The 12060-nt window shown below is 50.1% G+C and overlaps 1 protein-coding gene across 1 annotated transcript in view; it reads left to right on the top strand.

Moving 5' to 3' along the window:
• The window catches only part of LOC140398279 (eIF-2-alpha kinase GCN2-like), a 257905-nt gene that overhangs the window by 116224 nt on the left and 129621 nt on the right, over positions 1–12060 (top strand). Inside the window, 1 exon segment of the mRNA XM_072486762.1 lies at positions 9113–9211. Coding sequence (XP_072342863.1) covers positions 9113–9211 — 99 coding nt within the window.

Raw genomic sequence — 12060 nt, 5'->3', positions numbered from 1 at the left:
ACTCAGGAGAAACAAAGGGCAAAAAAAGCGGTGGGGTGGGTTCCCGGGGGGGGGGGGGGGGGGGGGGGGGGGGGGGGGGGTTTGGGCAGGACAAATGTTTCACTCATGTTTTGCATGTTTCGACACTACGACAAGGGGGGTGGTCATATTAATTAACAGGACAGTCTCATTCACGGCGGCGGGCAGAGTGACGGACCCAGCGGGGCAGTGCGTAATGGTCAGTGAGCTTGGTAAATATATACGCCCTGAAGTGGGGCGATGTAGAGTTTGTTGGGAAAACAATGGCTGGGGGTCGACTTTAACTGTACAGGACCTGACATTGGACAGGGCCAACCCCAGGACAGGTAACATATTGGACAATGCAAGAGAATTAACCACCTTTATGAAGCATATGGTGGGAGGGGGGAGAGGTTTCACCACCCCAGACAAAGAAAATTCCCCATCTTCTCATGGATAGACATTTTTGTGGTGGGGAAGAGGGTGCTTCCAGGGGTAACAAAGGTAGAATACTCCACAATTATAATCTCCGACCACGATCCGCACTACATTGACTGTGGTTGGAGAAGGGGCGTGCCCAACCCTCCCCATGGAGGCTGGATGCAGTTCTCCTTGCCGATAAGGAATTCTGCACTAAAATATCCCAAGCCATTGATGAGTTTGTATCCAGCAACCAGAACAGGGAGGTCTCACACTTCACATTCTGGGAGGCACTGAATGTGGTGATCAGGGGTGAAATAAAAGCCTACAGGGCCCTTAGAGACAGGAAGGAGAGGCCAACCAAGCAGCGGCTGATCGACTCCATATTGGAGGTGGATCAGCAGTACTCCATGGCCCCAACCATGGAACGTCTGGCGGAAAGGAAAAAGCTGCAGATAGAATTTGATCTACTCTCCACACGGAAGGCAGCCTACCAGCTCTGCCAGGCACGGAATGGGGGCGGGGGTGGGGTGGGGGGCGTAAAACGGCCACCGATCCTCTGTTTGGCTGGGGGCTAGCAGCAAGGCAGCATAGAGCACCCGGCTCTAGCTGCCGATTTGGCCTGGAGAATTGACCTGGCCTGCAGACTAGTGCCCTCCTTTTGGCCGGCTCGCGTGCCCTGGACCATCCCCAACAGTGCCACCAAACCCTGACAAAGTCCATCCTGCCCGTGGATCGGCCCTCCCCCGACTGGCAGCGCTGGACTGCGTCCACATCTACCACGCCGAGTTCCCGACGCATGATAGCACACGCAACCGATGTCGTCGGGAACCCGGCCAGTCCCAGGGTGGTTGGGGGGGGGGGGGGGGGGGGAGCATTGGGGGGGGGGGGGGGGTCTCAGGCAACAACCTGAGGCCGTCGGCGGTTTGGAGGGGGCGGCGCATCGCGAAAGCGGAGTCGCCCCCGATTTGGTCGGAAACCGGTATTCTCCAGCCGAACGCAATTTTTAGCATCGGCGACCGGAGAATCCAGCTCAAGGTCTTTACAAACTTTTACCGAGGGCTATACACCTCCAAGCCCCCAGAGGGGGCTCCACACCAATAGCCGCCCGAGATCAGAATCAAAACCGGGTCCCTGGCGTTGTGAGGCAGCAGAACTCTGCCACTATATATATTTTTTCTTCTTTTTTTCGTTCATGGGGTGTGGGTGACGCTGGATGGGCTAGCATTTATTGTTCATTCCTGAGGGCATTTAAGAGTCAACCTATGGATCTGGAGTCGCATGTAGGCCAGGCAAGGCAAGGATGACAGATCGCTTTCCCTAAAGGACACTCGTGAACCAGATGGGATTTTTAGGACAATCAACAATGGATTCATGGAAATCATTAGACCTCTAATTCCAGATTTTTTTAGAATGGAGGTACCTCAAGGAGGAGTATACGGTTTTGGTTCAGAGCAGTGTTGAAACTCCTGTATAGCGCCCCTATGGCGAGCAAACTGACAAACTAATCCTACAGTTATTGGAAACTGTTTTTCCTGATCTACTCTATTAAAGCAACTCATGATTTTGGACACGTCTATATTTCCCCTTAACTGTTTCTGATAAGGCGAACAATCCTGAAGCCAGATTGTTCAGGATGTGGAGGAAAGCAGAATGGAGATTGGGTAGAGTAAAATGGAGGCCGGGTGAGGATGAGACTGGGTGGGGAGAGCATGATGGAGGCCAGGTTGGGAGGGAGATGTAGTATTAAATGTAGACTTTTACACTGAGGACCGGGTCACTGTCTGTGTGGAGTTTGCACATTCTCCCGTGACTGCGTGGGTTTCACCCCCACAATCCAAATATGTGCAGGGTAGGTGGATTGGCCACGCCAACTTGCCCCTGAATTGGGAAAAAAAAATTGTGTACTCTAAATTTATTTTTAAAAGAAGTGGAGACTTTTACCATTCCCCAGACATAAGCAAGAGGCCAACAGCTGAGCCGGATTATAATTCTTGTAGGCTTGAGTGGTGCCACTCTTTCCTCTTGTGGATTTTTAAAAAATCATTCATGCCTCTGGTTGTCATTGGCAATGCCAAAATTTATTGTCTAGTCCCTATTACTTAACTTATATTGTGTTTTGTACTCTACAACTGATGTTTTGGACCTTTTTAAACAAATATATTTTATTCAAGATTTTTGGCCAAACATAACAGTATGTAGTGTTGCTTTTACACAACAATAAAGCAATATAAATAACAGTGGCCAGTTTTAAACAAATAAATGAATAATATATAAACAAAAACAAAACTGAATGGCAACTGCCTTGTCCAAAATAAATACTCTCCAAAAATACAATCCGACAATCCAATATACAATTACCTATAACAAATACCTATACATATTATACATATACAATAACATCTCTGAGAGTCCGTCTGATTCCTCCCCCTCCTCCAGGTCTCCACACCCGGGGGTTTGGCTTCCTTCCACATTAACAATATCCTGCGCCGGGCTACTAGGGACGCAAAGGCCAACACGTCAGCCTCTCTCGCCTCCTGCACTCCTGGCTCTTCTGCAACCCCAAATATAGCCAACCCCCAGCTTGGTTCGACCCGGACCCCCACCACCTTCGAAAGCACCTTTGTCACCCCCACCCAGAACCCCTGTAGTGCCGGGCATGACCAGAACATGTGGGTGTGATTCGCTGGGCCTCTCGAGCATCTCGCACACCTATCCTCTACCCAAAAAAATTTACTAAGCCGTGCTCCAGTCATATGCGCCCTGTGTAGCATCTTAAATTGTATCAGGCTTAGCCTGGCACACGAGGACGATGAGTTTACCCTACGTAGGGCATCAGGCCACAGCCCCCCCTCAATCTCCTCCCCCAGTTCTTCCCATTTCCCTTTCAGCTCATCTACCGTGATCTCCCCCTCGTCCCTCATTTCCCTGTATATGTCCGACACCTTACCATCCCCCACCCATGTCTCTGAGATCACTCTATCCTGCACCTCCTGCGTCGGGAGCTGCGGGAATTCCCTCACCTGTTGCCTCGCAAAAGCCCTCAATTGCATGTACCGAAATGCATTCCCTTGGGGCAACCCATATTTTTCCGTCAGCGCTCCCAGACTCGCAAACGTCCCATCTACAAACAGATCTCTCCGTTGTACTACCCCAGCTCTTTGCCATGCGCCAAATCCCCCATCCATTCTCCCCGGAACGAACCTATGATTGTTTCTTATCGGGGGCCGCACCGAAGCTCCCGTCCTTCCCCTATGCCGTCTCCACTGCCCCCAAATTTTCAATGTAGCCACCACCACCGGGCTTGTGGTGTATTTCTTTGGTGAGAACGGCAACGGTGCCGTCACCATTGCTTGTAGGCTAGTCCCCCTGCAGGATGCCCTCTCCAATCTCTTCCACGCCGCTCCCTCCCCTTCTCCCATCCACTTACACACCATTGAAACATTGGCGGCCCAGTAGTACTCACTTAGCTTGGTAGAGCCAGCCCCCCCCTGTCCCTACTACGCTGCAAGAATCCCCTCCTCACTCTCGGGGTCTTCCCAGCCCACACAAAACCCATAATACTCTTCTCGATTCTTTTGAAAAAAGCCTTCGTGATCACCACCGGGAGGCACTGAAACGCAAAAAGGAATCTCGGGAGGACCACCATCTTAACCGCCTGCACCCTCCCTGCCAATGACAGGGACACCATGTCCCATCTCTTAAAGTCCTCCTCCATCTATTCCACCAACCGCGTTAAATTAAGCCTATGTAATGTACCCCAATTCTTGGCTATCTGGATCCCCAAGTACCGGAAGTCCCTTGTTACCTTCCTCAACGGTAAATCCTCTGTCTCTCTGCTCTGCTCCCCCGGGTGCACCACAAATAACTCACTTTTCCCCATGTTCAGTTTATACCCTGAAAAATCCCCAAACTCCCCCAGTATCCGCATTATCTCTGGTATCCCCTCCGCTGGGTCCGCCACATATAGCAACAAATCATCCGCATACAGAGATACCCGGTGTTCTTCTCCCCCCCTGAGTACTCCCCTCCACTTCCTGGAACCCCTCAATGCTATGGCCAGGGGTTCAATCGCCAGTGCAAACAATAACAGGGACAGAGGACATCCCTGCCTCGTCCCTCTATGGAGCCGAAAATAGTCAGACCCCCGTCCATTCGTGACGACGCTCGCCATCGTGGCCCTATACAGCAACTGTACCCACCTGATATACCCATCCCCAAAACCAAATCTCCTCAGCACCTCCCACAAATAATCCCACTCCACTCTATCAAATGCTTTCTCGGCACCATCGCCACCACTATCTCCGCTTCCCCCTCTGGTGGGGGCATCATCATTACCCCTAGCAGCCTCCGTATATTTGTATTCAGCTGTCTCCCCTTCACAAACCCAGTTTGGTCCTCATGGACCACCCTCGGGACACAATCCTCTATCCTCATTGCCATTACCTTGGCCAGAATCTTAGCGTCCACATTCAGGAGGGAAATGGGCCTTTAGGACCCGCATTGCAGCGGGTCTTTTTCTTTGAGGAGGAGCGATATCGTTGCCTCTGACATAGTCGGGGGCAGCTGCCCCCTTTCCCTCGCCTCATTAAAGGTTCTCATCAGTAGCGGGGCCAGCAAGTCCATATATTTCCTATAGAATTCAACTGGGAATCCGTCTGGTCCCGGGGCCTTCCCCGCCTGCATGCTCCCAATCCCTTTCACTACTTCCTCCGTCTCAATCTGTGCTCCCAGTCCCACCCTCTCCTGCTCCTCCACCTTAGGAAATTCCAGCTGATCCAGAAAGCACATCATTCTCTCCTTCCGATCCGGGGGCTGAGCTTAATATAATCTTTCGTAAAATGCCTTGAACACTCCATTCACTCTCTCCGCTCCCCGCTCCATCTCTCCCTCCTCATCTCTCACCCCCCCTATCTCCCTCGCTGCTCCCCTTTTCCTCAGTTGGTGGGCCAGCAACCTGCTCGCCTTCTCCTCGTATTCGTACTGTACACCCTGTGCCTTCCTCCATTCTGCCTCTGCATTACCCGTAGTCAACAAGTCAAATTCTACATGTAGCCTTTGCCTTTCCCTGTATAGTCCCTCCTCCGGTGCCTCCACATATTGTCTGTCCACCCTCAGAAGTTCTTTCAACAACCGCTCCCTTTCCCTACCCTCCTGCTTTCCTTTATGTGCCCTAATAGATATCAGCTCCCCTCTAACCACTGCCTTCAGCGCCTCCCAGACCACTCCCACCTGCACCTCCCCATTATCATTGTGTTCCAAGTACCTTTCAATACACCCCCTCACCCTTAAACACACCCCCTCATCTGCCAATAATCCCATGTCCATTCTCCAGGGTGGACGCTGTTGTTTTTCTTCCCCTATCTCCAGGTCCACCCAATGTGGAGCATGATCCGAAATGGCTAAACCCCGTCACCTTTGGGATCAGTGCCCTTCCCAAAACAAAAAAATCTATTCGTGAATAAACTTTGTGGACACAGGAGAAAAACAAAAACTCCTTACTCCTAGGTCTATTAAATCTCCAGGGGTCTACTCCTCCCATCTGCTCCATAAAGTCCTGAAGCACCCTAGCTGCAGCCAGCCTCCTTCCGGCCTGGACCTCGATCTGTCCAGCCCTGGGTCCAGCACCGTATTATAATCTCCACCCATTACCAACTTCCCCACTTCTAGGTCCGGGATTCGTCCTAACATACGCCTCATAAAGTTGGCATCATGCCAGTTCGGGGCATACACGTTCACTAATATCACCGCCTCCCCTTGCAATTTGCCACTCACCATCACGTATCTGCCCCCACTATCCGCCACTATAATCTTTGCCTCAAACATTACCCGCTTCCCCACTAGTATGGCCACCCCCCTGTTTTTTGCGTCTAGCCCCCTCCTTCCTGCTTCCCTGTTCCCGCCGTGATTACCATAGCGCGGGAACAAAGCCCGCGCTTCCCTTTTGGCCCCACCCCCAATGGCCGGCGCCCTCAGCTCCTCATCCTCCCTCCCACCCTCCCCCACGACATGGGAAAGAGAGAAAAGTTACAGGGTCGCAGGATTAACAACTTGGGAAGTCATCTCTTCCCTCTTTTCCCCCCCTTCATCCCACATATTCACCCCCCGACTTTGTCCCAAACTTTCTTTTTCTGGCCCGCTCACTCCAGTTTCTCCTCGACAATAAATGTCCACGCCTCATCTGCCGTTTCGAAGTAGTGCTGTTTCCCTTGATGTGTGACCCACAGTCTTGCCGGTTGCAGCATTCCAAATGTAATCTTCCGTTTGTGCAGCACCGCCTTGGCCCGATTAAAGCTTGCCCTCCTTCTCGCCACCTCCGCACTCCAATCTTGATATACGCGGATCACCGCGTTCTCCCACCTACTGCTCCGAGTTTTCTTTGCCCATCTGAGGACCATCTCTCTGTCCTTATATCGGAGAAATCTCACAACTATGGCTCGAGGAATTTCTCCAGCCCTCGGTCTTCGCGCCATAACTCGATAGGCTCCCTCCACCTCCAGTGGACCCGTCGGGGCCTCCGATCCCATTAACAAGTGCAGCATCGTGCTCACATATGCCCCGACGTCCGCCCCTTCTACACCTTCGGGAAGACCAAGAATCCTTAAATTCTTCCTCCTCGCTTTATTCTCCAGCACCTCCAGCCTTTCCACACACCTTTTGTGTTGTGCCTCGTGCATCTCCGTTTTCACCACCTGTATGTCGTCCTCATTCTCAGCAGCCTTTGCCTTCACGACCCGAAGCTCCTGTTCCTGGGTCTTTTGCTCCTCCTTTAGCCCCTCAATCGCTTGTAATATCGGGGCCAACAGCTCCTTCTTCATCTCCTTTTTGAGTTCTTCCACGCAACGCCGCAGGAACTCTTGTTGGTCAGGGCCCCATATTAAACTGCCTCCTTCCGACGCCATCTTGCTTTGTGCCTGCCTTCCTGGCCGCTGCTCTAGAGGATCCACCGCAATCCGGCCACTTTCCTCTCTTTTTTCCATCCGTGTCCAGGGGGGATTCCCTTCTGGATTACTGCACAGTGTTTTTTGCCGTTAAAATTGCCGTTGGGGCTCCTATCAAGAGCCCAAAAATCCGTTCCACCGGGAGCTGCCGAAACGTGCGACTTAGCTGGTCATCGCCGCACCCGGAAGTCATGTTTTTGACCTTTAAATACTTTCTTTAGGCCTGTCAGTAAAAATGCACTGATTAGAATTTTTAAAAAATTACTTTATCAGAGTTACAAGGCCAGAGGTCAGAGTGTGGACAGGAACAAACCCCTAATCCAGCTCCTTGCCTGTTCCAAGAACCAATTCAAACTGAATCCAATTCATGGTCCCCACAAGAAAGACCTACCAGATCCAGGCTTTACACCTGACCTCACGCTCATCTTAGCCAAAAGGCCGAGACAAAGTTCCTCCTCGCGCTTAATGGTTTAATTGGTAAAGGCTGAGTAGCTGGGCTGTGCTAACCAAGGAGGTTCCATATTTGGTGCTCAAGTGATCTCAATGTTGGAGGGAAGTAAAACTCAAAAGTCTGTTCTCGACCGCGTGGAGTTGTAAAAGTTGCGTTTATTCGGAATTGCTGTGTGCACATCGGAGAGGCAAGTTCTGCTGCTAGCCTTAACTCGCAAAAGTCAGCTCTGATCATAGTCAGAATTACACGCAAATGTATTTAAGGTTCTTTCAGATTTACAAGTAGGCATTGACGTCATCAATTCAGTCGGAACAATACAAGGTGATCAGTATGCATATTTTCTGGTCCCTTTAATGGGAAAACGATCAGCTAATACAATTTTACAATCTCCTGGATTCTGTTCAACATATTTCCTTTTCCTTGAACTTCTGGATGGGGTGTTAATGTGTTTATCCCCTGCACTGGGCTGGACAATGAATCTCCTACAGACAGGCTAGAGCCATGATTTCTGTGACGTGGGTCCCCTTTCCTATCCTAATGCCCTGTGAGATGATTGAATTATCTTCAGTGCAGGTGACTTTTCTTTAAGGTCCAACATTTTAACCCCTTGCCTGCTGTTTTTTCCCTTGACCTGTGCTGTTATAATACTTGAGACATCTTTATTATTACTTGTATCAATTACTCGCACATATAGCAATTTCTTCCGCTAGCACTCAAGTCAGTGAGAAAGGTCAGTTGTGAAGATGCCGGTTGTCCAGTTGCCATTGGGTAAAGTCCATGGGTTGGATTTTCCACTGGCGGGATTCTCCGTTGTGCCGGCAGCGTACCCATGCCTGATGATTTTCCAACGGCGTGGGGCTGCCCACAATGGGAAATCCCATTGACCGGCAGGCAGGACGGAGAATGACCAAGAATCCTGCTGCCGGAGTTCTGGTGCGGCGGGACGGAGAATCCCAACCCATGTCTTGTTACTATAGGCTGAAGACCTGATCAAGCTCTGCTGTAGTATCCACCAGGATGGAGTTACCTATCCGTACTTATCAGTCACAGTTTCTTTTATAAGATATGGAGAATGACTTGGCACCTATGACACTATACAGTTGCATGAGCCAGCTTTTTGACCGGTGAGAAGATGGGCAAAAATATCTAATATGTATCTGTATATCGCCTGCCCATTAGCAAGAATGTGCCCTTTTTTAAATTCTCATAGCAGCTTGTGTAATTTATATTTCGGTTAATGCTGTACACTACTTGGTGTAATCTGATAATGTATCCTGTATTATGATTGTTTGTTGATCTGCAGGGCAGGGAAGCTGCAAGTGCTAAGAATCCCGAGAATGAGAAAATGGAGAAGATGGGCATCATACTCGTACCACTGACAGTGCACTATCTGTATATTCAGGTAACCGATTCTATACAGAATCTGCAGCATTTACATATTCAAGTAACACGCTCCAGATTGTGCAGTGTTTATGTTCTGGTAACACCATACTCCTGATTTTGTACTATTTGTACACTCTGCTAACAAACTGTACCCACAATGTGTATATTCAGGTAACATACTGTACGTAAAGTGAACAGCAGTTTACTGAAATCACGTGATTCAGTGCCAAAGACAATGCACCATGCCACCTACCACTTGGAAAGGAACAACTGAAATCTCCCATACCACAAATCTGATCTGACACTTAAACTGGATATATTTTAGTGATAGTGTACGGTTCAGATTAACTGGTATCGTGCTGAGAATTTAAAAAATATATATATATTTTATTGAATTTTTTTTCTGAACAACATTTTTCCCTCTTACAAAACAAACGGAACGATAACAAAATAGAAATTTTTAACAATACACAAGTAACAAAACCCCATTATCTATTGACCTATACTAAACTAAACCCCCCCCCTTCCTCCTGGGTTACTGCTGCTGGTCATCTGTCTTCCCTCTAACGTTCCCTTAGGTAGTCGAGAAATGGCTGCCACCGCCTGGTGAACCCTTGAGCCGATCCTCTCAGGGCAAACTTTATCTGCTCCAGTTTAATAAATCCCGACATATTGTTTACCCAGGCCTCCAGTCCGGGGGGTTTCGCCTCCTTCCACATCAGTAGGATCCTGCGCCGGGCTACTAGGGACGCAAAGGCCACGACATCGGCCTCTTTCACCTCCTGCACTCCCGGCTCTTCCGCAACTCCAAATAGAGCTAACCCCCAGCTTGGTTTGACCCGGGCATTCACCACCTGCGAGATCACTCCCGTCACTCCCTTGCAATATCCTTCCAGTGCCGGGCACGCCCAAAACATATGTGCATGGTTTGCCAGGCTCCTGCCACACCTCCCACATCTGTTCTCCACTCCAAAGAATCTGCTCAATCTTGCCCCCGTTATGTGTGCTCTATGTAGCACCTTAAATTGAATCAGGCTAAGCCTGGCGCATGAGGAAGAGGAGTTTACCCTGTTTAGGGCATCAGCCCACATACCCTGTTCTATCTCCTCCCCTAATTCTTCTTCCCACTTTCCCTTTAGTTCTCCCACCGACTCCTCCCCCTCTTCCCTCATCTCTCTGTAAATCTCTGACACCTTGCCCTCTCCGACCCACACCACCCTGTCCTGTATCCCCTGTGTCGGGAGCAACGGAAATTCCCTCACCTGTTGTCTAGTAAACGCCCTCACCTGCATATATCGCAAGAAATTTCCCCGGGGTAACTTATACTTTTCCTCCAATGCTCCCAAGCTCGCAAAAGTCCCATCTATGAATAAATCTCCCACCTTCCTAATTCCCAACTGGTACCAGCTCTGAAATCCTCCATCCATTCTTCCTGGGGCGAACCTATGGTTGTTCTTGATAGGGGACCCCACCAGGGCTCCCCGCACCCCTCTCTGTCGCCTCCACTGTCCCCATATGTTCAGTGTTGCCGCCACCACCGGGTTCGTGGTATACTTTTTAGGTGAGAGCGGTAGCGGTGCCATCACCAGCGCCTCTAAACTCATCCCTTTACAGGACTTTCTCTCCAGTCTTTTCCACGCCGCTCCCTCACCCTCCATCATCCATCTACGTATCATTGCCACATTGGCGGCCCAATAATAATCTCCCAAGTTCGGTAGTGCCAGTCTTCCTCTATCCCTACTACGCTGAAGGAACCCCCTCCTTACTCTCGGAACTTTTCCTGCCCACACAAAGCTCGTGATGCTCCTATCTATTTTATTAAAAAAGGTCCTGGTGATTAATATAGGGAGACATTGAAATACAAATAAGAACCTCGGGAGGACCATCATCTTAATTGCTTGCACCCTGTCCGCCAGCGATAAAGGCTGCATGTCCCACCTCTTGAAGTCCTCCTCCATTTGTTCTACCAGCCGTGTCAAATTAAGTCTGTGCAAGGTTCCCCAGCTCCTAGCGATCTGAATCCCCAGGTATCGGAAGTTTCTTTCCACTTTCCTTAGCGGTAAGCCTTCTATCTCTCTACTTTGGTCCCCTGGATGTATCACAAATAATTCACTCTTCCCCATGTTTAGCCTATACCCCGAGAATTCCCCGAACCTCCTCAAAATTCGCATAACCTCTATCACCCCCCCCCCCCCCGGCTGGGTCCGACACGTATAGCAATAGGTCATCCACGTATAATGAGACTCGATGTTCTTCTCCCCCTCTAATCACCCCTCTCCATTTCCTGGAGTCTCTCAACGCCATGGCCAGAGGTTCAATTGCCAACGCAAACAACAATGGAAACAGCGGGCATCCCTGTCTTGTTCCCCTATATAATCGGAAATACTCCGATCTGTGTCGACCTGTAACTACGCTTGCCGTTGGTGCCCCATAAAGAAGTCTAACCCAGCGAATAAACCCGTTCCCAAACCTCCTTAACACTTCCCATAAATACTCCCACTCCACCCTATCAAATGCCTTCTCTGCGTCCATTGCCGCCACTATCTCTGCCTCCCCCTCCACTGGGGACATCATTATCACCCCTAATAGTCGTCGCACATTAACATTCAGTTGTCTCCCTTTTACGAACCCTGTCTGGTCTTCGTGTACCACCCCCCGGGACACAGTCCTCTATCCTCGATGCCAGTACCTTTGCCAGCAACTTGGCGTCCACGTTCAATAGTGAAATAGGTCTATAGGACCCGCACTGCAACAGATCTTTGTCTCTCTTCAAAATTAGCGATATCGTCGCCTCCGACATCATCGGGGGTAGAGTCCCCCTTCCCTGGCCTCATTGAACGTCCTCGCCATCAACGGGGCCAACAAGTC

Source organism: Scyliorhinus torazame, chromosome 2 (assembly GCF_047496885.1).
Source record: "Scyliorhinus torazame isolate Kashiwa2021f chromosome 2, sScyTor2.1, whole genome shotgun sequence".
Classification (NCBI taxonomy): Eukaryota; Metazoa; Chordata; class Chondrichthyes; order Carcharhiniformes; family Scyliorhinidae; genus Scyliorhinus; species Scyliorhinus torazame.
Note: the sequence above shows the minus strand (reverse complement) of the source record. Positions and strands in the feature narration are given on the sequence as shown.